The sequence below is a fragment of the Pteropus alecto genome, unplaced genomic scaffold, assembly GCF_000325575.1.
Source record: "Pteropus alecto unplaced genomic scaffold, ASM32557v1 scaffold81, whole genome shotgun sequence".
In the NCBI taxonomy this organism is placed as follows: Eukaryota; Metazoa; Chordata; class Mammalia; order Chiroptera; family Pteropodidae; genus Pteropus; species Pteropus alecto.
Genome location: NW_006433378.1, coordinates 21,104,338 through 21,130,746, shown reverse-complemented (window position 1 = coordinate 21,130,746; position 26,409 = coordinate 21,104,338). Strand labels below are relative to the sequence as shown.

The 26,409-nt window shown below is 45.7% G+C and overlaps 1 protein-coding gene across 1 annotated transcript in view; it reads right to left on the bottom strand.

Annotated features, from left to right (window-relative positions):
* HUNK (hormonally up-regulated Neu-associated kinase) overlaps window positions 1-26,409 on the bottom strand; it is a 103,413-nt gene that overhangs the window by 57,267 nt on the left and 19,737 nt on the right. The window contains exon 4 of the mRNA XM_006908267.2: window positions 4,069-4,361. Within this exon, the coding sequence (XP_006908329.2) occupies window positions 4,069-4,361 (293 nt within the window). The remainder of the gene's footprint in view (window positions 1-4,068; window positions 4,362-26,409) is intronic.

The following is a 26,409-nucleotide window of genomic DNA, read 5'->3' as shown; positions in this document are numbered from 1 at the left end:
TGGAAAATCTCACATTTCCATCATCTTTTTAAAAACGCAATTAAACACAAAATCTTTGATATGTATGTAACCAGTGCCTCCAGATATTTGCTCGCTCGCTCTCGGCGGAAGGCCCTGGCATCTCAAACAGCCCCTGGATGTGATCAGAAGTTATTCCCCTCGCATCTGCCTCCCCCACCTGCCCCCCTACCATGAAAACCTGAAAGTTAAAAGAACTCCTTAATACCCGCCGAGTCCAGGTTGTGCCTGCTTCTTGTCAGGCCCACAAGAACAAAGAAGGGCCCTCTCTCTTCTACTGCATTCCTCCTAAGCGCACAGGCCCCTTTCCCAGTATTGGTGAATGAAGGAGGTCATGCCCTTGAGGCCATAGCGTCAACAGCGCATCCAAGCACAGGCTCCAGCCCCCTTTGATCATGTGTGTGTGTCTCTCTCCTAGTCCTGGGCCCCCATGGCTCATCTCTTCCTGCTTAGGGATGGCGGTATTGTGTTACCCTGTTATGTTTTGTCTGTATAGTTTGATTGGACTTTGTTAGTTTGAATGAACAGATGAGTCTCAAATTAGCAGAATCAGCAGAATCAGCGTTCTTGATGATTGATGTTTAAGAGTCAACGCTCTGTATACAAGAGGCAAATCATCGCATTTTAGCATCCTGTTGGGTGTGCACGTTTGAGAAAAAGAAAAAAAAAACATTAGATTTTAAATGTAGAGTATCTCAGGCAATCATGAAATGGAGTAACGAAGAAGTTAAGACCATATTCTACTTTTGCCAAAGTTAACAACAGCCTTATTGTAGCAAAAACACAAAAGCTATGGCAGGTCCTTTAAAATGTTCTCTGCCAGCTAAGGAAATCTGCTTTATAATAGTTTCCTTTTTTTCTTTCTACTTGTAATATTTACATGATTTTAAAGATGTGCTTCCTTTAAATGATATTAAAATACTTCTGGGTAGATAACTAAATATATAGATTTAATATCACAGGAAAGAGGGCTCTGCTAAGCATCAAGTTGATGAGATATAACAATATAGTATCAGTCTAATGAGAAACTGTGTTTTTAAAGCATCCTCTAACACACGTAACCAAAAGCCCTTTAAATCATACAATGTAGCCACCAAAATTCATCCCAAATCCTTATGGATGACCCAATCTGTTTACTCAAAAATCTTCCCACTAAAGACTCCAGGGCATCTCTGAAATGCTATGTACTTTCTTATTCGTTTGAAAATAATTTATGAAATTCATTCCACCTTTCCAGCATAAAGGTGAAAATTCTCCGCTGTAGAAAGGGGCTATAGTAAATAGTATACCAGCATTGAGCTAGATTACGTGTGCTAAAAATTAGTGGTATAGAATCTTTGAAAGTCAAGACGTTCAGTTAAAGTCACCCATGAGTATATTCCAAACAAACATTTTCATGCGGTGTCTCAACCACCTAATCATCCACCTCCAGGTAAAGTGACACTCATTAATGTGATTTCTAGGGAGAAAAATGAAGAACTCCTCTTAAACGATATCTATATTCTAATCCTCTCTAACTTTCAAAGATCTGAGTCTCTGCCATTAGTGGCTTTGAATATATTTCCAAGGAGAGAGGAAGAAGCCGAATACAGGAGATCCGAGTGGGAAAAGGATACCATCTTTGCTATCAAAACATGAAATTCATTCCTGTGACATTCTGACAGTAATTGCACTGAGAGGGAAAGGATTTTGTTAAAATTACTTTAAAAGGGTTGTGGAGAATTTCCTTCGGGAGAGTCCAGTGAGCAATGCCCAGTGTTCACTTGCTTTTTCTTTGTTGTCTTCAAAGTCCCGCGAAGCTCTGCGCGCGGGGAATTTTTGACAGCATGAAACCCTTATAACAATACCCTGAGTCCCACAGAAAGCTCTGCCCCAGTTCTATTTTCTCCTGCGACCAGTGGAGTCGGTAATCTGAGCTGATTCATCCATGAGGTTTCTGCCTTTGTCATCTTAATAAACAGAGACGGGAACCGGGCACACTTACGACCACCATCTTCCTGATAATGGCAGAGCTATGACACAGCAGGCAACACAGGGTATTGTTGGAAAGAGCCAAAAATAGTGTTATTCACCTGAAATTTCTGAATGTTCCCTTCCTTGCTGATCCGAATTCAAAGACTTCTAATGAAGCGTGATTTCGTGACAACGTGTGTGACTAAAAATATGTCCACAAAGAGGTTCACTCACCTTGCTGAGGAAATGATCAGCCTGAATGCTGCCTGGTCCAGGCTGGCTCAGAGGACCTCCCCCACAGTGTCCCTGGGTTTAGGAATGACAGGGTAGAGTATCGTGGTGCCAATCCCATGAGTATGGAAATGGCCCTCTCCACCTCGAAAGCCTACAATTTCTATCACTTATAGGCCTAGAGCTGCTTCCTCCACTAGTCAGGCTGTGTGAATGGCTTCCAAACAGATAAAAGGCACCATGAGAAGTTAAATTTTTAAAAAGATACATTTCCTCAAAAGGGTTAAACATAAGTTTACCATATGACCTAGCAATGGCTAAGAGTGGAATTCTTCAAAGTGAAAATATATGTTCACACTAAAACTTGTGTATGAATGTTCATAGCAGCACTATTCACAACAACCCTGAGGTGGAAACAGCCCAAATGTCCATCAACTGATGACTGGATAAACAAAATGTGGTACGCTCATACAACGGAATACTATTCAGCCATGAAAAGGAATGAAGTACTGATAGATGCTACAACAGAGATGAATCTTGCAAGCATCACGCTAAGTCAAAGAAGCCAGTCATAAAAAAACACATATTGTTTGTTTCTATTTACATGGAATATCTAGAACAGGCAAATCTTTAGAGATAGAAAGTACATTAGTGGTTGTCTGGGGCTGGTGGGAGCAGGGATGGAGAATGCCTGCTAATGGGTACAGGATTTCTTTCCGGGGTGATGAAAATATTCTAAAATTAGACAGCAGTGATAGTTGCGCAACTCTGATTATATTAAAAAAAAAAACTATTGAATTGTATACTTAAAAACTGGTGAATTTTATGGTATTTGAATTCTATTTCTCAATTAAAAAGTGCTAAACATATACGTGTCTGTATATGCACACACAACATATTTTATGCCTTGATCTTGCTTTTTAAAATGAGAATCCATTAAACACGAGTCTTAAATTTTCTCAACAACCCAGAGTAATTATTGATTATAATTCCAGGAAGGAAGAACTACGCTTTTATTGGTGAAGTCAACACTTTCTCAGGAGGAAAAGAGGGCACTTTTATTTTCTTATTTTATTCTGGGATCGCACTAAAAGTAGACAATCACACCACTAGAAATGTTGTGTCCAGTTACTTTCCTTATGGAGCTCATCCACAGGAGGGAACAGGCTTTTTAAATTTAAAAAAAAAAAAAAAAAGTTTGATTTTTGTAATTATTTGCAAGGTTGTTTTAGCTTATGGGGAACACCTTTCACTTTCAAGGGCAAGTTCACCATTCAAATGGTGATTCAATTTAACTGAAGAAAACAGCTATTGAGCAACTAGCATACATAATACAGTAAATTCAATGAAAGCCCCATCCCTAGCACTAGCTGAAAAACAGTCTCATTCCATCCTAACACTGATGCTTCCTTCAGGCTCCTGAGCAGCTGGTCTCCTCATTTTGCAAATAATGAGAATAGCAACCAACACCTACATGGCCCTTACTGTGTACCAAACATGGTCCCAGCTCTTTCCATATATTAACTCGTTACGTTCTCTATATTAACCCTTACTCCAACCACAAAATAAGTATCGTTATTTCCATTTGATAGAAGAAGAGACCAAGGTTCAGAGTGGTTAAGTAATTTGGCAAGTGCCACAGAACTATTAAAGGGTGGAGCCAGGATCCCGGACACTCTGCCTTCAGACGCCACTCTCGTAACCCGACACTAGCATTAACCCAAATCACAAGACAACTTCATGGAGCAAAGATGAAGAAGAAATGTAAAACATGCTGCAGTGCTTCAGCCTTGCTTGGAGCAGGCCAAAGCATGGTGCCGCCCATTCAGCACAGAACCGCAAAGGTCAGCATGGCTCCGCCCTTACCTGTGGACCACCCCTGCCCGGTGCAGGTGCTCCACCGCAGAGATGAGCTGCCTGATGTATCTGCGGGCTTCAGATTCCTCCAGCCGCTTCTTCTCGTATATCTTGTGCATCAGGTTGCCCCCAGGACACAGCTCCATGACCAGGTAGTAGCTGTTTTCCGTCTCTAAGATATCGAGGAGCTGGGTGATGTTAGGGTGGCGGATCATCTGCTGGATCTGCCCCTCTCGCCGAAGGTTTTTGGTGACATAGGTGTCTTTTTTGGCCCTCTTTTTGTCAATGACTTTTATGGCCACCTAAGGAGACACCAAGAACACGGCCGTCGTCAGACACTGCAGGCAAAGGTTATTCTCTGACGATTCACAGAAACCCTAGGAAAACACACAGCTACTTTCTGCACCAGGAGAATAACACTATCTAAAATAGCATCGAGGGAAGAAAAGAAAAATGTAACATCAGCAAAGATCAGAAGATTCAATTATTAAGGAAGAGAGTGAGATTTACTTAAGCAAACTTGAATGGTCATCTGGGAGGCTCAGAGAAAGGTCAGTGTCAAACCCGGTTCTTCACAGGGTGAAACACCAAGTGCTCCTCGAGCAAAGGGTGTCTCCTCGCCCCCTCAGGCCTCGCCACCATCCCATGCCACCACTTCTGAGATAGCCAAAGCTGCCCCCATCTTCGGTTTGAGGGCGTGGTTGAGGAGCTGGGGGTGCGATGCCCAATGACACAGCACCCCACCTTCCTCTCCGTCCTCTCTCTGCCCTGCACCGGGCCCTCAGGCCAGGCTGCCTCTGGCCTCCGGTGTTTCCCTTTTTCCTCTAGGGAATTACCACAAAGGCTGACTCCCAGCCCTCTGTCTGGACCCAGCCTGTTGCTACTCCACAGCTGCATCTCAACTTACCCACGGGATGCCCCTCCTGGGTCACGTCCCCCACTGTCGATAGGTGACATGTGTGGACCCTCTGGCCTTGTATAGAGGGGAGGGAAGGAGGAAGGGAAGAACAGAGGGAAGGATGGAGAGATGGAACGGAAGAGAAATTGTCTTTTCCACCCAAATCTGTACCCCTTTCCTTTGGGGGCGGTCACCTGTCCACTCGCCAAGCCCCAAATCAAGCACACCATTGTTTCGGCCTCTCCTCTCCTTACATCTTCACTCCTCTCTCTAATGTGACCGGCCACGACAGCCCTGTGGGATCCTGCTGCTAACCACCTCTCTCACCTGCTCCCCTGATCATGACGCCCCCAGTCTGCTTCATTTAGGACCTTGCCTCCCAGCATCCAGACACACCGTCTCCAAGCGAGACTCAGGCAACCCGAGGGACATTCTTATACAAGGCCACCACCACACCACCTGGGTGCAGGATGAAAATGGCAGACCTTCCATTTCCACTTATTTCCTTTTTTGATAAGTCTTTGTTGTAACTGTTTTATAACAGTTATTAATAATATCTATTAATGCAGAAGTATGATATGGGTCAGTAGATAAATGCTGAATAAATGATAGATATAGATGATACAGACATATTGAAGTAAGGGACTCAAATGCTATTATTTTGATATAGGATTGTGATTTTAAAAAAAAAAAGAAAGAATAAAAGTCTGGCCACCACTAGCCTGGACTATTGCATCCATGTCCTACATCTCATCCCTGATGCTCATCCTGCCTCGAAAATAATGGGTCTGGAACTGATTTCTTGCTTACAGCTCTTCAGGGGTGCCTACCTACCTACAGGGCAAGGTCCACGCTCAGCCCAGCACTCAAGCATCTCCAGCAGCAGCACCAGCAGCCCCGCCGCTGTCCAGCCCTGACCTCCGGTTCCCCAGGCGGCTCTCCTCGCTCTCCCAGAGCACACGCTCAGTTGCTCTCCAAGCTCATACTCACACCACCCCCATCACCCAGTCACAGGCCCCTCATGGTGCCCCCCCAACCGTCAGATGCTAACTCAAGTCCTAGCCCCTTCTAGAGAGTGAGTCCCTTTACCTCTCCTTCCTTGCTGTGATGCCATTTAAACCATTCATCCTTCAACTCAGGGACCACTCTCTTCCTCACCACACACAATACTTCATAAACAATGTGACCAACACATTACATTACGGAGCAAAACAATGGATTTTTTTTTTTTTTTTACCATTGAAGCAAAAATAGCTGTAAACAGCTTACTTTGTTCTCTCTTCTGGAAAGCAGCCTTTTTTTTTTTTTTTTTTAATTGAGACACATTGCGTATTTCAAAATGATTATCGCAATAAGTTTGAGTTACTATCCATCACCATCAAGCCGAGGCTGGTGTTACCTGCCCACAGAAGTTAAAGGTACACTCTTGCTGTGTTTGGCCCCAACTAGTTCAGTAGATGCTAGACTAAAAGCTTTTTTAAAACAGTACTCATTCATACACACACACACACACACACACACACACACACACACACACCCATCATCTCGTGGGGATGGGGAGAAAGATGGATGCTGAAGCGTACAATTAGATTCTGTCTTTGCTGGAATCCGTGTTACAATGTTTTAAAAATTACACCCTTTGGCAATGAAATTCTTTAAAGTCCTATGAATAAACAATAATCTGAAAGCCTAGCAGTCATATGATCTCCCTTTTTAACGGCACACAATTACTATGAAGATAATTTATTTAGCTCTCTAATTGTCTGTAGTAGGTTATGGAACAGCCACCCAGAGTCATTAAATCTTAATCTCTGGGATGTGTGGATGTGACCTCATTTGGAAAAAGGAAAGGATTCTAAGATGAGATTAACCTGCGTTATCCAGGTGGGCCCTCGATGTCACGAGTGTCCCTAAAAAATAGAGGCAGAGAAAGAGTTCACACAAATACACAGAGGGAAAGGCTGTGAAGCAGGAGGCAGAGATGGCAGTGACAGGAAGCCAAGGAATGCCACAGCCACCAGAAGCTGGAAGAGAGCAAAGACGATGCCCCCTAGAGCCATCGCTGGGCACGCGACCCCGGCAACACCTTGATCGTGGTCCAATGACATGGGTTTTAGACTCCTGGCCTCCAGACTGTGAGAGAATAAATTTCCGTTGTTTTAAGCCAGCGAGTTTGTAGTAACTTGTGACAGCAGCCACAGGAAGCTAACACACCCAGTCAGTCACTCCTTGGTGTCTTGGTTCCCAAGTGCTTCTGGTTCTGAGAGTCCCTCCATGAACACCCTGCACTCTGAAGCTACTCCCTGGAAGGTTTCCTAGTAAGTCTGTTTCCGTTTTCAAACACCGGCTTTTCAACAGGCTGTTTTTCATTCATCCTCTAAACTTGTAAGCTCCGCATCGGTAATACTAGAAAAAGGAACGGCGTTCTTCATTACACAAAATCGTTTAGTCAACTTCGTCCGTAACAACTGAAATGGGAAACACTGGGGCAAGGTTAAGGAAAAGGCAATGACCAACCAGCAAAGGGAGGCATCTAATTCAATTTGACAGTAATCAGAGATTTGCGGGCAATGATTCTACCAGGGTCAAGCCTGGGCCGATGATGGGTCTCTCGTTGAAAAGATCAACTGCTTTAAAGTCAGGAGGGTTTTAAAGAGTTTTAAAGTGAAGCCTGCATAGACTCGTTGAGGACCAAGCCCCAGAACCAGACCGGAAGACCTGGCCCTTGAGTGTGTTGAGGGAGGGGGTGACAAGGGACTGTCTAAGCTCAGATGTCATCCCGAGCACATCAAGGAAAACAATTGTGCCATGAAAGGTCAATAAAACAAAGACTCCAGCTCTTCAACAGATCCAAGTTGCAAAGCCTCCCAAAATTTTACAAAGGAATCTGTCTTCAAAGATTGCCCCCATATCTCCAAGACAAGGAGCAGAGCTGGTGGTAGTGGGCAATGTGTAGAGATTATCACAGCTCAATCGAGTAATGCATCTCTCTCTCTTGTTAATTAAGAAATTGCATTTCTAACAATATGACAACTCCACCCTCCTCTTCACCACCACCCCCCACATCCTCCGCACCCTCCAAAAAAAAATGCCTACTCATGATGGATAAAATCAGCAAACTAACTTTTAAATAGCTAAGCTCATAAGAAAGAGAAGGAAATCTCCCAAGACTTCCCCCCGCCCCCAAAAAAGGCAGATCTAAGATGACTGGGTGGCAGCCATGGGAGTGGAGGAAAGGGCCAACTGCAGGCGAGCAGATCCTGAGGAAGGAGAGGAAGAGGTGGATGTGTCTGCTGCGCATGGAAGGGGAGCACTGCCCCCCAACATGGGAAAGGAGGAGCAGCCAAAGCTGGGGGTCCCACTTCATCGAGAGAAGGGCCATGGGCAGAAAGAAGTTTATGCTTAATGGCCCCTGTTCCGTATTAGGAGAAAAAAAATTATAACATAAAATTGGACTTAGCATGAGGAATGCACACAAACACATGGCCCCGGTCACGGCACACACTTCCACAAACCAACTGGTATCCAAGATAAGGTAGGTAAAGCACTTGCATGACATCTGGCTCAGAGTTTAGTGCTCCTTAAATTGACTCTTATTAACTGTATTATCGTTACCATTTTACTACCACTGAACCAACTTACAGAAAGGGTGAAAAAGCCTTCGAGCTTAGTTCAGCTAAGAGAAAAAAATGTGCATTTCCTTGACCTGCAGTTTTAGCATATGAAAAAAGACGCCTGAACCACATTTCAGTGTTTCGAACTCTCCGGAATAGAGTTGCTTTTAAATCCCAAGGCAGTGGTTTAATATCAGTCTAGTCTCTCATCTTCTTTAAATATTGACTTAGTCAAGACTGTGTATATAGGATCAGAGTTAACGGGATTTAAAATTCATCCCTTCATCCTGGGTCACCCTTCATCGCCTTTAAAATTCATTACTCTGAAACACATCAAGAATTGTTGATAAATCCAACCTCCAAAATGAAAAGGCAGATGTAAAACGGATTTTCCATACAACTGAGAGAATGAAAAATACTGATCCAAGAGACGACTCTTTAATATCACAAAACATGCATATATGTTTTACCCATTATATAACATGTGCTGTGTTTTCGAAAGTTTATAGTCTTTCTTTAATCAAAGCGACTTTACACCACAATTTTTAAAGAATCGGAATGCACAGAGAATAGTGGGCCCTGATCAGCTGAATTTTCTTTTTACATGGAAATTAGGCAAAAAAAGCTCTTTCCAGAACACTCCCATTTCTTAATGACTACTGTTATGTTAAACTCAAATGAACCTTTTCTTTTTGGGCAAACATTTATTAGGCATCTAAAATATACTCAATACTGTTCTGCCTGCCAAGTGTACATTCTGAAAGAGACGTGGATCTTCAAGCCCATTTGTGGGGATAATTCGGATTCTTTATAGGGGTTCAAGATTACCAACTGTTATGGGCTGAACTGTATCCACCCCCCTCCCCCAAATTCATGTTGAAGTCCCAACCTCCAATGTAACTCTATTTGGAGATAAGGCCCTTAGGAGGTAATTGGGGTTAAATGAGGTCCTGAGAGTGGGGCCCTAACCTTCCACATAAGAGGAGACACCAGAGATCTCTCCCTCCACACGAGCAGAGGAAAGGCCGTGTGGGGACACAGCAAGAGGATGGCCATCTACGAACCAAGGAGAAAGGTCTCACGAGAAACCAATCCTACAGGCACCTCGTTGGACTCCCAGCCTCTGCAACTATGAGAAAATTAATGTCTGTTGTTTGAGCCCCGCAGTCTGCAGGCTTTTGTCATGGCTGCCAGACCAGACTAATAGACCATCTGAGCATCATACAGTTCTGCAGGGTCCCTTTATCCTGCAGAAGAGCAAAAAATGTTAAGTAAGAATCAAGAGCTGATGAACGTCCTCTCGCCGAGGGCTGGGGTCAGACCTTGTCGCTGCTTTCCTGACCTCGCTCCGGCAGTTCCGCAGGTGGCACAGCATGGAGCTGGGCAGGCGGGCTCCAAGGCCCAGTGCCTTGACCTCGACGCCTGTCTCTGCACTTGGTTGCTTGGACTTCTCTAAATTTTAATTCCCTCATTTTTAAAAAAGATGGGCTAACAGGGCTCACTGCATAGAGACGGTGGAGAAATGAATGAGGAATCCCAGGAAGGGTGGTAAGCATCAGAAGCGTTCATGGAAGCCTTCAAGAAATGTTCACCGTTAGGATTTGACTGTTTTGTGCAAAAAGAGTGACTAGAAACAGAAGCCAGGGGTGCCCCACCCCATCCTTCCCCTCATCCCTGCAACCGGCTCCCACCCCGCCTACTGCCGGAAGTTTCCACCAGGGTCCCTGCTGCCCTCTTGACTGCCTAGTCCAGGAAGTCAAGTCTCTCCTTGCCCCTCTGTACATTAGGGACATACTGTCCATCTCCTCTGCTTCCATGACTCATATGATCCCAACACCTACATCCTGCTCACACTTCTCTCCTGAGCAATGACGTACATGCCTGTGGACATCTCCACTTGAATGGTCCATGGCGCCCTCAAACCCCTCACCTCCCTCTGTTCCTCTCTGGGGCTCCCCAGCTCAACCTATAGCACCTCCCCTCACAGGTAGCCTGAACCCCGATTGTGTGTCCTCCACCTACCCCACCCCTAGTCCCACACCTAGTTAATCACCAGGGCCTGTCACCTCCACCCCTAAGGTCTCCCCATGCCCTCCCCACCCCCCATTCCCCTTGCTGCTCATTCACCACCCTCCTCTCTCCCCACCTCTTGTCTCCTGCCCCCACCCACCCCTGCCTGGAATTCACTCCCACACAGAGCTCTTAGGCGACCAAACTGCCCCTTGTCTCTCTGGCCCCAGATGACAGTTTGCTTCTTCACTCCTGACTGGCTCAGGACACCCTGCACTTCCCCAGCTGTCACACCAATTACACACTCTGCACTGCTTGGAACACCCTCCACTGAAAGTTCCAGGAGGGCAGGAGCTGTATCTGGCCTCCTCGTTTTTGTGGTCCCAGCTTCTAGCACTGTGCTTGGCTCACTGAGAACAAGTGAGAGAAGGAATGAATGAAGAATGAATGAATGAGTGAATGAATGGAAAACCCAACCAGCCTGCTACGGGCAGTCAGTACAGTGAGTTCCTGGTCATCTCTCCTCCTGCCTTGAGTACATCTAACCACTGGACCCTCTTCCGCTTCCTCAGCTACAATGCAGGCAGACCAAAGTCCTTCCCTTCAACCATTAAATTTACAAAATGCAATGCCACCTATGGACACGGTTTCAGCTCATGCATGATTGTGATGCAAAGATGCAGATGCTCCCTTTGAGAAAGGTCGCCTTCTCATACAGGCTTCCCTGGTCAGCCCAACGACGCCCGCACCCACGTCCTCCACCCCAACGTGGCACTCACAAGCCCTTTACTCGGCTCCGTTTTTCCACCGGGTTACACGGCCCAGTCCTCACTCGGGGCACATTCTCTCACCTCTACACCCTCTTCCCAGACTGTGTGAGCGACCCCACTGGATCCTTCTCACCCTTTTTCAAACCTCATGCTTTTCCTAGCCACTCTCCTAGAACCCACCCTGCGGACACCAATCCCCCTTGTCACTTTAATGGTGGCTCACCCCGGCAAGCCTAGTGTCTAGCTCAGCGTCAGGAATGGAGAAGGGGCTGGACAACCGTGTCCTGGACAAATGGCACAGACAATGCATGTACAGGCAACGGGAGGAAGAAGAGAGGGAGGGAGGAGAAGTGGACAGCTACAGCCCTCCCCAGTTACAGAGCTGTCTTGTAGAATCCGCTTTGGACTGGATGGACGCCAGACACTAAATGTTCAGGCTAGAAGTGGATGAGAGGACACCGCTGAACAAAGGACATTGCAGGTGACCCTCTCTGGGGGAGTCAGAGCAGAGAGAGACATTTAGGATCACTGCCAAGCTGAAGGCGGCGGACCGTGGTCCCCTGCTCATCACATGTAGACTGGAACCCTCCATCCTGCTGCAGAAAGCAGCGTCTGGCTTCCTAAGAGCCTGGCTGAGAGCTGGGAGAAGGGGGTGCTGGAGAGACGGCCATGGCCAGCATGGACACATGTTGCTTGGGGACCCTGGTGTTCCATCAGGAGAAGCCTCGTTCTTCACCAGCCACCCCTCATGCCACCCTAAGTCCCTCTCACCCCAACGCCTAATTCTGGGCTGTGCCCCTGATGAGTACCCTTTTTCCCTCCCACATTTGTCTGAACCATCAGTCGCCCTCTCCAGAGCAGCCAATCTAGGGGGACAGGAAAGTTCCCCAGAAGCGAGAACCAGTCAAACGCACCCAGAACCCAGTTTCTCCTGGAAAAAGAGCTAAACTCTCGGCGATGCCTGCAGGCCCAACATGCAGCAGCCTCTCTCTCTGACCTCATCTCCCTCTGCTCTCCTTCCCCGTCTTCCCACTGGGCGGCCTTGGCCGCAGGCTCATGCCTTCACCTCCAAGGCTTTGCTGAAACCTCACCTGTCAGAGAGGCTCCCTGACCCACCTGTTTATAGCTACACTCACCTGGCACTCACAACTCCCTAACCCTGGTCTATTTTCCTCATCACCCCTTAGATCCTACAGAACTCATTAACTAAGTGTGGAACCCGTCTGACCCACGGAAACTCCAGAAGGGAAGGGACGGCCCTTCACCTTCTTCACTGTCATGCTCTCGGTGTCCACGACAGTCTCTGGCACATAGACAGCTCTCAACAGATATTCCTTGAATGAATGAATGAATGAATGAATGAATCCAAGTGCAGTTGAAAGGAAAAGATTGTGTTAACTATATTTGAATTTGTTACTAACTAAAAAATTGTGTGTCTCGCTCTGCCCCCGCAGCGCCCCCCACCACTAAATTCATATGTTGAAGACTTAACCCCCAATGTGACTATTTAAAGAGGTAATTAGGGTTAAATGAGAAAATAGGGAATGGGTCTCTAATCCAATAGGACTGGTGTCCTCATAAGAAGAGGAAGAGACATCAGAGATGTACACACCCAGAGAAACAGCCCTGTGGGGACACAGTGAGAAGGTGGCCGTCTGCAAGCCAAGGACAGAGGCCTCAGGACAAACCAAACTTGCCTACACCTTGATCTTGGGCTTCCAGCCTCCTGAACTGTGAGAAAATAAATTTCTATTGTTTCAACCTGTGTCAAAATACCTAATGTATGGTATTTTGTTAAGGCAGCCCTAGAAAACTCATACGGAACCTTTATGAAAGTTAGTAGCAATGACAGACTGGCTTGCTTTGTAAATCACATTATAACAATAAAACCTGGGTGACAAGGCTGGCTGAAATGAATTGAGCAGGGGTGAGCTAGGGAAGATGCCCCAAAAGGCATTAAGAAAATGACAGGGACCAAGGTCTTGGAGGCTCCAGGCTATAAACCCAAGCCTGAATTTGGTGTAAAAGAGTTGAAAACTGTGCTGATTAGCATGACCCAGTGGGAAGGTTTGAAAATAAATTGGTTTCACGCCTTCTTCCAAGAAACGATATGTGTAAATGCACGCAACGCATCCAAGTGGAACGTGCTCCTGTGTGGAAGATACTTATTTAACAGAAAGCAGAAAATATCCTTTTGCTGGCTTTGTAATTAATTTCAGGGTGGTTCCAATTCACAGACAGTTGATGCTAGACAGCAAATACACATCACTGTCATTTATAGGGGCCCATTAATTGCTGCTATTTATGTAGCAGAGGAGACAGCTTCTGACCCCTGGCTCCCTGCTGGCCACCCTCCCGCTGCTCTGTGTTAAAATCTGTCTTTTTGTAAATGAGGGGGAAAAAGTTTCCTTCCCCAGTTTAAACAGCAGAGCTCATTAGGACTGATCGTGGCAACCATAACAGAAACCAGTGCTGAGTAAAGGCAAAACAGCTCAACTCTAGTCGATGGGAAAAACACAGTCAGCTGGCAAAGGCAGGGCTGGGAGACTCTCCCACGCCCGTTCCACGGAGTTCTGAAGCCACAGTCACTGGGATTGTTTGCGCCCTGAATCTAGCTCCAATTCTGAAAGCAAATCACGTCCTGACATGCTGGAAATATCCTGCTGGTGAGAAGCCTGAAACTGGTTCCTGCAAAGGAGGAAAAATGTAACACGGAGAACTTCAAGATAGCAACGGAGAACTACTAGCTCGCACCTACAAGGGCAGTCAGTCACTGTGCAGTTGTTGGAATTCCCACCGAAATCCATCTACTTAGTTAGAATGAGCATGCTTCCTTCCTCGTCAAAACGTACTTCTTATCCACAAGGATAAAAGGAACCCCAAATTTCCTGCTCAGTACAAATTTACCAAAACCCAGGAATCTAAAGGGGAGATGAGGTACAAATTTAAAAAGGCGATGATAGAATCTTTGTTTGGTTTTGGAAAAGAGTCAAACAGGCCCCAGCTCAGTAGCAGATTACAAGCGTTTTGAGACCATGGGTAATTAATTCATATTGGTCTTCCCACAATGCTTGGCTTCTGAAGCATCAAATACATTGACTCAGTAAATATATTGGTTAAAAAACTGAATGCCCAATTGTCTCAAATACCCTCCACCTCTGATCCCCCAGCAGCCTCTGACTGACCTAGTTCTCTTCCAATTTGGACCCATTTTTAATTAACCAGAATATAACTCGGTGACCATAGAGGGAAGTCTCAAATGACATCATCTAAAAGCAAACAGATCCATAGACTCCACAAGATAACGGGTTGGTTATACATGACTAGCCTTGGCCCTCACCAGCCCTCTGCCCAGCGGACACCCCACATGGACAGCCTGCACCCCGACCACCCCAACCCACCCTCTCCATGATCACACTGGTCCCCATTCCTCCTCTAAGACAATCTCTCGCTGTGCTCCTATGCAGAGGCCATCACCATCCCCAACTACCAACTGAGCAGTTGACTTCCTCCCTCCCTCCCCCCGCACCCGGCAACCAGTCACCAAGTCTCTTCTGGAAGGTTCCTTCTTTCCTCACCACCCCGCTGCTACTGGCCAGCCCCCTAAGGGCTGCCCAGGGCTCCCCCAAGTCTCCTCGCTGCTCCCTTCTCCACCTGAGTTCCCTTCTTTGCCAGGGCTTCCTTGCCGAGGATGGCAACCGTTATGTTCCGTGCTCAGAAATCTTTAAAAGAAACAATTCCTTGACGAGAAATTAAAAATCCTTCATTGTCTGGCACCAACTCCCCTGACCCCGCCTCCTCCCCGCTTCATTTAAACAAAGCTGTGCTGTGACGAGCTTCCATTCTATCGACTTTCGTTTACCCCGATTGCTTTCAATCAAAGTTTTCATTCTTTAAATGTTTTTACTCATAATAGTCATGGTGAGACAAACAGTCCTTAAATAAGATTCTGTTGATTCTTTTTTATTTATTTTTTATTTTTGATTTAAAAAAAGACACCTAACATAAATCAACCATAATTAAGTACACGGTTTAGTGGCATTAACTACACTCACACTGCTGTGCAGCCATCACCACCGTCGTCTCCAAAATGCTTTTCATCTTGCAAACTGGAGCTCTGCACCCGTTAAATACTAACTCCCCATGACTCCCTCCCCCTGGCCCCTGGCAACGACCATGCAATTTTGCTTTCTTTATTTTATTAATTTCCCCTTTTTCCCCACACCCCAGCCTCTGATAACCAACCACCTTTCTTCTACCCTCGTTACCATGAGCTTGGCTTTTTTTTTAATTCCACATATAAGAGAGATCATGCAATATTTGTCGTTCTGTGTTCGGCTTATTTCACCTAGCATAATGTCCTCCAGGCTCACCCATATCGTCACAAATGGCAGGACTTCCTTCTTTCTCATGGCCGAATAATATTCTATTTTATATTCTAAATAGAATGTAAATTATGTATTTCGTAAATTTTATATGTGTATATGATCTAGTCATCCATCCATCAACAGGCATGTAGGTTGCTTCCATAACTTGGCTCCTGCGAATAATTCTTAACCAGATATTTTACATTCTTTTTTTTCATACTACGTGCAGTCTGGTGTGTATTTTACACTTACAGCACATCTCGATGTAAATCCAACACGTCTCCAGTGTTCAAATTTCACATGTGACAACTGGTCAGTGTTGACAGTGCAATCGTGGCTCCATGTCTTCGGTTAAGTCACTTACTTAACATCTGAGCCCAGGACCCATCACAATGCCTGAGATGGAGCACTCAAAAAAAAAGTCTGGAGAAGGAAGAGGAGGAGGAAGGGAGGAAAGGAAGAAATGCTCTATTTTCTCATCTGCAAACTGCGTCTGAGTTTACCAAACCCACAAAGTTGCAGCGAGCGTGAAATCATGCGTTTGGGAACCAAACCAAACTCAGAACCCCAGAACCGAGACATCCCAGGCAAGAAATTCAACCTCAATAATCCCCAGATTGATTATTCATCAGTAAAGCAGGGCAATAATGGTGGCCAAGGTACATCACATAAAATGTTTAACACACAGTGACCGTTCATTAAAAATAGAAAAAAAAACAAAAAACAATAGTGACAATATAGTGAAATAAGAATATAACTGACATATGCAGATGATACTATGAGAAATAAGAAAGTCAGTCCTGCGGGGAAGGGGGGGTAGGGAGGGTGTCTCATGGAGACCTCCAAAGAGAAGGGATGTGCTGCTCAAGGTAGATCAAGAATTCACCACCCTCCCCCGCTCCAGAGGACAAAGGCCAAAGGAGGGAGAGACTGACTGGTGGTCCCAGGAAAGCAGTCGAAACAAGAGTTGTGTACTAACTGAGCACAGGAACCCTTATCAGCCCTCCCGTCTCCTGCCCCCAGGATGCTGGTGACCCTTTCACACAAGGTCCTCAATAAACATCTGCAGATGGCTTCTCTATGCCACTTGCACACAGGCCTCCTTCCTCTCCACTGAAATTACTCATTAACTACCAGGGCTAGCCCGGGTGCCCGTGTTCATCAGAAAGGGAAAACCAGGTCTTTTTCCCACTCTGCTCATTTATACTTGTACATTTATGGTGTCAGTCTGTATGAAAGCTGAATTCGTGACCCTGCAATGACACCATCAATCCTCCTGGCCTCCCTTCTGCTCGCTGGGAATACGGAATGCTCTGCCTCCACTGACAGCAGATAACGGCTCTCAGGAGGGGCAAGGAATTCACGAGCAGATAACAAGGGAACTCGGTGGGAGGGGTGTGCCTGTTTGCACGCACGTGTGCACAAGCTGGGGGCTGCAACGGAGACTGCCTTGGTGAAACCATAACACCGAGCACTTGACACCTTTATCTTTTTTTTTTTAATACAAATTGTTTTTCAATCATTTTAGTGAATCTCTGCCAATGTATGACTTTGCGAGGGCGGCCATAACAAAGTACCACAGGCTGCGTGGCTGCAACGACAGAAATTTATTTTCTTATAGTCCTGGAGGCTGCTAGGTGTCAACAGGGCTGGTTTCTTCTGACACCTCTCCCTTTGACTTGCAGATGGCCACCTTCTACCTGAGTGTCCCTGTGTCCTCACATGGTATTCCCTCTGTGCAGGTCTCTGTCCCAATTTCTTCTCCTTATAAGGACACCAGTCAGATTGGATCAGGACCCACCCTAGTGACCTTGTTTCAATTTAATTACCTGTTTAAAGACCCTGTCTCCAAATATAGTCACATTCTGAGCTACTGGGGGTTAGGACTTCAACACAGGAATTTGGGGAAAACATAACTCAGCCTATAACACCTAGTAAAATGTCTCACAAATTTTAGTAATAAGAAAACGAGGAATTTAAAGGAGACTTGCCAACACTCCCAAGTGTAAGTATTGTGACTTGAGTAACCTCAGCTCCAACAGTGCTTTGGGTTTTTTTTTTTGCCTCTGTCACCTGTTTCCCTGTTTATAAATTTCAGTAGAAAGTTAATAATTTACCATGTTAAGTTATAACTTACCATTTTAAGTTATTAACTTTTCTGCAAATAAACCTATCTTTTGCATCTTAATTTTGGACATCTACCTCCTGCTTATCTTTGAAAAAGGAGGCTGCCATCTTTTTTATTTGCATTTGTCACCTTGAGTTTCTTTTTCTAACCTGCTTTCAGCAATGCACAAAGTTTAGGAAACAGCATACAAAATATGCTTTCTACGCTTTACCATTTGTTCCACCATTTGAAGTTTAGCAAAATGTAAACAGAGACAGGAAGGGGCCTCAAAAGCAGACCCAAAAAGATTTCTGAAGCACATCCACGTTGGGAATCTGCCAGAGTTTCAATATTTGAACTTAAAAAGCCAATAAATCCTTTGTGGTGAATAGTCATGATGTGAATACTGGACAGAAAGCTGTGACTAATTACTTAGCTTACAGGAAAAGGGTTCTAGGAAGAAACGGAACTGGTTTCTGACTCCCTCCTCCACAAAGAGGTCTTTAAAACTCTTGCAGTAACTTCAATTGTCAGGTGAAAAATTCACACCCTCCCCCAAAGAGGCAATTTTTTTCCAATAATGTTGTTTAGTTTTCTTATATGGGATCATGACTTCAGAGTAACATTACCCAAATCATCTATGAAAAAAAAGAAAAAGAAAAAGAAACCAACCATCCTTAACCATCACTCTTCATCCCGTTAGATAATACCTGAGTATGTTTTAGAAAGACTAACTTAAAACATTTCTCTTATTTTTCCCTAAAATCTTTCTCATCTTGCAAAAGCGCAATTTTCTTAGCAAAATCCCTTCGGAAATGTGACCCTTGAAGACAGGATTGTGCATTTCGTTTTGTTTTCATTAACAGGAGGAGGTAAATGGTAGTTAGCAGCAGTTTGGAGGACTTTCCCAGAGTCACGCAGACGGTGTGGCAATTCTCCGACTGGAACACAATTATTCCGATTCTATCCAGGACACCGATGTTCAGAATTCTCTTTAAATAGAGACTTTTTACTCAACGTTTAGTCAACTGCCTGCTGTAAAGGTAATTTTTTTTGGCAAGAATGAGTTAACTTGTCTGGCCAAGAATTAAAGTTATTTCCAACCCAACACTATTTTCAATATCTAGCAAACAATTTTTTACTATCCCAATGGTGAAAAAGTAATGACACAATATGAGTTATACATATACAGCAAGATGAATATTTATAGAATAAAGTCCAATAAAAGAATTATGTTTCCCACTTAAAAGAACATGATTACTAACTATAAAAATACATTTTAAATTCTGAGATATCTTTTTTTCATTTTTGGAGGAGGGGTACCTGTGATTACAGTCATTATTTTCAGTTTATTATTTCCTATCCTACTGGGTCTCATTCTGCGAATTTGAGTTAAGCACTAGTTATCTATTTCTACTATCAAAATTAATGGAGCTTTGTTATGCCAAAATCAAGCTGGAAAGATTTTAAAAGTGTTTTTCGTAGGAGGCAAGACTAACTGGCTGTAAACCCCACTGCCTCTGTCTACCAAAAAAAAAAAACAACTCCGATCATTATCATATTTTTAAGTGGATCAATGGTGATAATCTCATTATGTTGAACACATTTTTATCATTACATAAAGAAAAGATTAACTAATAGTATGAACTGTATTAAAAGTTCATGTTGTAATTAGGCATGAGTCTCCATGGTCTAGATAAATCAATCAATCAATGCAGGCAACTTAAGCTACGTAAATATTCAAACCAGCTGGGGATCCATTTAATGATCTAAATTATCTAGTTTAGTTGTCTATAAACATAAAATTAATGAGCTATTCGGACAATTGCCATTTCTTTGTCAACTGTATAGTGTGAACACAAATAAAAAGACACATGGAGGCCATAGTCACCAAACCATATAAATCTCAAATGGAACCAGCCCCACGTATTAAGTACTTAACAAGCAAGACGTTTTATGTGCGTTGTCTCATGTAACTCCCACGACTCGAAAAAGATCCTATTACTCTCCCTTTTTACAAGCGAGGAAACTTGGTTTATACAGATTGAGAAACATACCCACAGGTGGCCCAGGTGAGACATGGTGCAGGCTGGATTTGACTCTCAACCCACAGCTAAGCTGCTTCTTGTCATGGCTACCCAAGTGGGTTATTTGATTATTATAAACAGCTAAAGCAGGTAATTAATTCAATGTAACCAAGAAAAACAAAAACAAAACATATTATCTTACTTTCCACATTGATCGTGTTAAAAGCATAGTTTCCAAATCTCTACATCCCTCCACTGCCTAACGAGACATCCTGTGCCGTCTGTCCCAGCACAGAGGAAGTAGTTCCAGGACATCGCTTACCCCAGGATTTGGTTAACAGAGGAAGACACAGCACGGGTGGGACGGTGTAAACAGAAAAGGGTGAGTTACAAGTTTAAACATTAGCTAAACAGAGATGTGACCGACACTAGGTGCCTAACGCCGAGATCTCAAAAGTCCCCTCTGAGAGGGCCAACCGATCCCCGCTGACCAGGATCCCCGCTGACCAGATGGGCAGGTCTGACCACTGCCTGCATCCCCAGGCCAGACTCGTCACTCCTGCCACCAGCCTCAGGCCTTGACAGCCAAGAACTGTTGGCAAGGTATCAACGGCCAGGTATACAGACCCCGAATTGTTTATCCAGAAACTAGAGGGGAACAGTGTGAATGGAGATGGCCACCCCCTCCTCCTCAACTCCTTCGCCTCTGAAGGTACACCCAGAAGCATATCCCAGGCTCTCTGAGAGAGCTAGAGCTTACTATTTGTTCCAGGTTCAATTGTGCTTCCCCCAAAAATTCATGTTGAAGTTCTGAGCCCAGTGCCTCAGAATGTGACCTTTGGAAACTGGCCACATTACAGATGTCATTAATTAGTTAAGATAAAGTCACTAGGGTGGGCCCTCATCCAATATGACCGTCAGCCTTACAAAAGGGGAAATTTGGACACAGATGCACACGAAGCCAAGGAACTCCCAGAACTCAGTAGAGAGGCCTAGAATAGACCCTCGTCTAGAGCCTTCGGACATCTGGCCTCCAGGACTGTGAGACAACAGATTTCTGGTGCTCCAAGCCACCCAGATTGTGGTCCTTTGTTATGGTAGCCCCAGGAAACTAAACCCAGGCACTACCAGCATCTGGCCCGCCCTGAGGCCGTGGGAAAATTCTTTCCCACCGCTCCCCATCCAGCCCATCAGGAAGTTAAAAATAAACCTCAAGAACCTGTGGCTGAGTTTGGATGAAGTACTGATTAACCCGGGTATCTATCACACAGGACTCTGCAGAGCGAGGTTGTCAAGAGAGTCAGACTCAAGGAAGAGAAGCCTTTGGACCGTGACAAAGTACAGCCAGAGCTTCGGCAGGAAGACATTCGTGCTACCGAGCTGTCCCAGCCCCACCATTTGTGACACCTCAGGATAGGCACCGATGCGTATCTTTTTAAAATGGCTAAAACTCAGTTCTACCCTAGATGATCCCACAAATTGACGAGGAAGCTAACATACTCTCATAATGCCTAAGATGTCGCGTGAAGTGTGAGAGGTGGCACGGAGGAGACGGGACGAATAACGTCAAGCTGGGCGGATCAGGGCAGGCTTCCTGGCAGAATGAGGCATTTCAGCAGGGCTAGAAAGGCGAGCCTGCAGGGGGCGCCAGCAGGGAGCAGAGGCACACCAGCAGGCCCCCACAAAGGACACTCACAGGACAGAGAACCCACGTACCCGGGGCCGACGCAAATGGTGGTGGGAGAGAAAGCAGAACATACCCTGGGGAGCGATCACACAGAGCCCTGAATACAGGGGACGGAATTTGGAATTGTCTCCGTAGGTACTAAGGGAACCGACCAATCAGGGGTCTTTTTCAGCTGGGCTGCAGCATGATTAGAGTGCGTTTCTAGAAGGTTTAGGAGAATGACGGCCGTGAGAAATTGGGAATGAGGGAAATTAATGAGAACGAAAGCAAAACGTGGCAAAGGGACTGCTCGGCAGGAGATAAAAATCAAAAAGCAACTCAGAGGTGGAAGTCCCAGGGGCTGCGGAAAAACCCCACGGGAGCTGAGCAAATGAGATGACATCGAGCAGGAACGGTCGGGAAGGACAAAGAGGGGAACTGGGCGACATAGTGGGTGGGGGGGGGCAGTGAATGAGGCATGCAATGTGTTAGGGGTCGAGCTGTGCCCTCTCAAAAAGGTATGCTGAAGTCCTAACCCTCAGGACCTCAGAATGGGTCCTAATCTGGAAATAGGGTCAGGGCAGACGTCATTAGTTCCGGCGAGATGAGGTCATCCAGGAGGTAGGAAGGGTCCCTAACCTGATAGGGCTGGTGTCCTTACAAGAAGAGGAGAAGACACACAGGGAGAAGGCCTATGAAAGAGGCAGAGGTCGGAGTGATGTAGCTTCAAGCCTAGAAACATCCAAGACTGCATGCTGGCAACCCACCCGAGGCCAGAGAGAGGCAAGGGAGGGTCCCACGGCAGGTTTCGCAGGGAGCACGGCCCTGCCGACACCTTGATTTCAGACTTCCAGTGAGACAACGAGTTTCTGTTGTTTTTTAACCCACTTCATTGTGGCACTTTGATAAGGCAGGCCCAGGAAACGAATACAGAATTTGAAAACAGAAGACCTGGGTTAGGTTGGTTCAGGGGGAAATCCACACCGGCTTTAAAATCACCTTCTCCAGAGCAGCAAGTGCAGAGCAGGCTCTTCCCCATTACACTCACGTATCTCCAGACAGTGGGGAAGAGATAACTTAAGAACAACTTCTATCATTGAAATCGTTTCCATGCTAACATACATTATAAACATTTGGAACCTTAAACCGTAAAGGAGACTAACTTCCCAAATGGTCTTCCTCAGAAGGCCCCTAACAGCTTTTTAGGCATACCGATTGGATGCTTTGTGGATATGAAAGGCTTCCCTTTCAAATCCCTCTCTTTTAGTATGGGCAGAAACTGTCCTTTCTCTCAAACTTCTGGAACTTGTTGCTTCACACAGGGCTAGTGGGACATTTATCAGCCTCTCTTCACACTTCCGTTAGCCTCTACCTCCACCCCCACGCTCACCCCTGGGCCCACCCCTCCTCACAGCAAAGTTCAACACTGGGCCTCTTCACAGGGCTGACAAAGAGACAGAGGACAGGCCCCCAGAGTCCAGAAGAAAAGAGAGCTCGCAAAACGCATGTTCAATACACTTCCTTTTGCCCTAATTCAACCACATAATAACATAAACCTTGTCCTGATGATAACCATGAAAAATAAAATGGTTTTGCCAGGTGGGGAATCACTCTGGGGGCATGCGGGTGAACAATAAAGCTGAGAAATTCTGCCCTGTGCTGCTCACCTCTTTGCCTTCCCACGGAAGCCAGCCCGCCTCGGGGGGCTCAAAGCTCAGATCTGTGACCAGGGTCTCGTGCCTTCTCTGGAACAACCACCTGCCTTTCCACAACATGTCCCCCTTGTTTCTCTCCCCAAATTAACTGTCACTCCACTATGAGCCCTAAGCTAACAGTGACCAGCATCCTGGGGGCGGGGTGGGGGGAGAGTGGGAGCAGGCTGAGTACCTCAGATAGCTAGACCATGGGGAACAGGGAGGACAAAGCTCCACTAAGGTCCAGGCAGCACCGTCTACCTAAAGCCCAAGGGCTATCAATGCCCAGGTCCCAGCTCTCCCTCTGCTTCTCTGTCCCCCTGACCCTGCCTATCTCTTACTCTTTGCTTTGAGGGTCCAAAGGCCTTTTCAGGGCTAGTGAGCGAGACAAGATAAGGAGGAGAAAAGTTTTCGCATGATGTCGTGGGTCAAACTGTGTCCCCAAAAAAGATGCTCAAGTCCTGACTCCTAGTACCCATGAATGTGACCTTATTTGAAAACAGGGTCTTTGCAGATAATCAAGTTGAGATAAAGTCATTAGGGTGAGTTGGCTGTGTCCTTATTAGGAGAAATTTGGACAGAGACAAACACACATAGAGGGAAGACAATGCAAAGATGGAGGGAAGATAATGCGAAGACGCAGGCAGACGCCATCTATAAGCCAAGGAACGCCTGAGGCCGCCAGAAGCTGGGAGAGGGGCCCGGACCGTTTCCTCGCAGCTGCAGAGGGAATCAACCCCGCCGACACCTTGATTTAGACTTCCAGCTTCCGAAACTGTGAAACAGTAAATATCTATTGTTTAAAGCCACCGGATTCTATGGTTCTGTGATAGCAGACCTGGCAAATGAAGACACGTGACAAAATGCTCTTGGCATTGTAAGAGGTACAGAGAACAGCCATTTGGGTTCACACGAATCATATGCAAATTATGCATAAGCCCCAGAGCAGTATCCTTCAAACAAACAAAATATAAGTACCTTTGTAGACACCATTTATAATTTCATATACCTGAATTTGTCCCTTAGGAAATTCTAGTAGAAATTGAAAACACCTTATTCTCCCTGAAGGCTGTAGAAATAAATATACAAGAAAAATATAAATCACTGCCGGAACTAAAGAGGGGCTTTTAAATGTGATTGATTGATCGATCGATCGATTGACTGATTCTGTTATTCCCACACGGAATCAAACAGCCTGTAACGAAAACAAATCAGGAGCTCGATGGGCGACGACAGCAATCTCCAGCAGTCTCCTTGCGGAGGGAGGGGGCTCTTTCCCAGCTCTGGCAGTGTCTGCACAGGTGATTCGCTACAGAACGAAAGTCGGAGAAGCAAAGCGTGTGAGAGGGAAAAAAGTTAGCCAAAGCCGGAGGGCTCCTGCAGAAAGTCGTCTCAATAACCCACCGCAGTCTCCCGGCATGACGCCTGAGGCTGGCCCTCCCCTCCCGGACGCGGCCCATTCAGATACATAAACGCTATATTCTTTTACTAGGGCAGCCATAAGAAGATACCATAGACTTAAACAACAAAATTTATTCTCTCACAGCTCTAGAGGCTGGAAGTTCAAGATGAAGGTGTCAGTGGCTTAGGTTTCCCCTGAGGCTGCTCTCTTTGGCTTATAGTCTTCTCACTGGGTGCTCACTGGTCTCCCTTAGTGCATTGTGTCCTAATCTCTTCTTATAAAGACACAGTCAGATTGGATTAGGGCCCACCCTAATAACCTCATTTACCATAATTACCTCTTTAATGGCCCCATCTCCACATACAGTCACCCTGAGTACTGGGGGTTAAGACGCTGACATAGGAATTGGAGGGGGGAGAGGATATACCCTAAAACACTTTCAAACCACTAAAAAACACCCTAAATGATGCTCAGGACGCCAGCGGCTCAACAACCACACAAAGCACTAAGCACAGCTTATAAACCGTTTCAGAGGCAGAGCTGCTCCGAGCAGCTCTATCTAAAAGGTTGCTTCTGCTGGGCACCAGTGAGGCACGGCCCACCCAGCTGTTTGTGATCAATCAGAAGTTACTTTCCTAATGCTGAAATTTTCCTCTGTCACACCGAGATGGATGAGCCTCTCAACTTACACGCAGAGAAACCCAAAACCATCAGGTCCCTTTGGGTGGCGGGGAGGGGGCTCGGTTCAAAGGCTCTTGCTTTTCATTCTCTCTACTTGCATGTAATTGTCACCAGCCCCTTATTAAGCTGTCACACTCTTTACCCAGGCAAGGAAGAAAATGTGCAGAGGGGGCTGACGAGCAATCAGCACTTCGGGCGGATTTCGCTCTTCGAACTTGTAGAGTGTGGTCAGTGGGACCCTGATTGAACCGTTGCTGAGGCTTTTAACACACAGGAAGTCTGAGCCCTGGGCCCCTCCATCAGGATGAATGATGACTCAGGAGACAGGAGGCTCACAGGTCTTGAGGCTCCAGTGAAGGGCGTTTCCCCCAAACCCTAGTTGTGACATATGCTAGCTGTCTTGTGTCTCCTGGGCAGTGAGTGACACAAACAACTGAATTTCTCTCTCACCCACATTCTTCATCTTGTCGTCTTTCTCTTATAGAGCAAAGCAAAGAAGTGGACTTTCCCAGAGGGGAACCAGGCCCCATTCTGCAGTTTTTCTTGAGATCCTTTAAAGCCCTAGGACACGTAATCTGTCGCTCTTTTAGGAAACAGTTTCGCCGTAATGCCAAGAATTCTGTGTTTGTGGCTCGGTTCTGACTCTAAGACCCAGGTTTCTTTGAGGGCAGATCTGATTCTGGTCCCTATTCACAGTGCATTTGGTAGTTCACACAAAGATATCAGCCAGAGGGGGCCGTTTGGGACAGAAACCCAGATCCACGTGGCTTGCCGACCTGTGCACCCTGGAGCAAAGGGAAGATATCCCTCCTGAAATGCCGTCTGCTTGCCAAACCATGCACCACGGAGCTGCCACCACTCACAAGGGGCACAGTTTTCCAACTGGTCTATTCAAAGGAAATGGCTTTTTCTAATTTGTACAGAATTTCTAGGTGCCTCTTTCTAATTTGTACAGAAGCCCCTACCAGCAGCTCTGCATTAAGAAGACAATCAAATGTTTGAAGGAAGAAACACATGATCATCGCCAATGGCCAAGTAAAGGTAATGCTTTTATTTTTTTAAACTGGTTACAACTGGGAAATTTCTCCAGCAGTGAGCATTCTGACCTCACAGT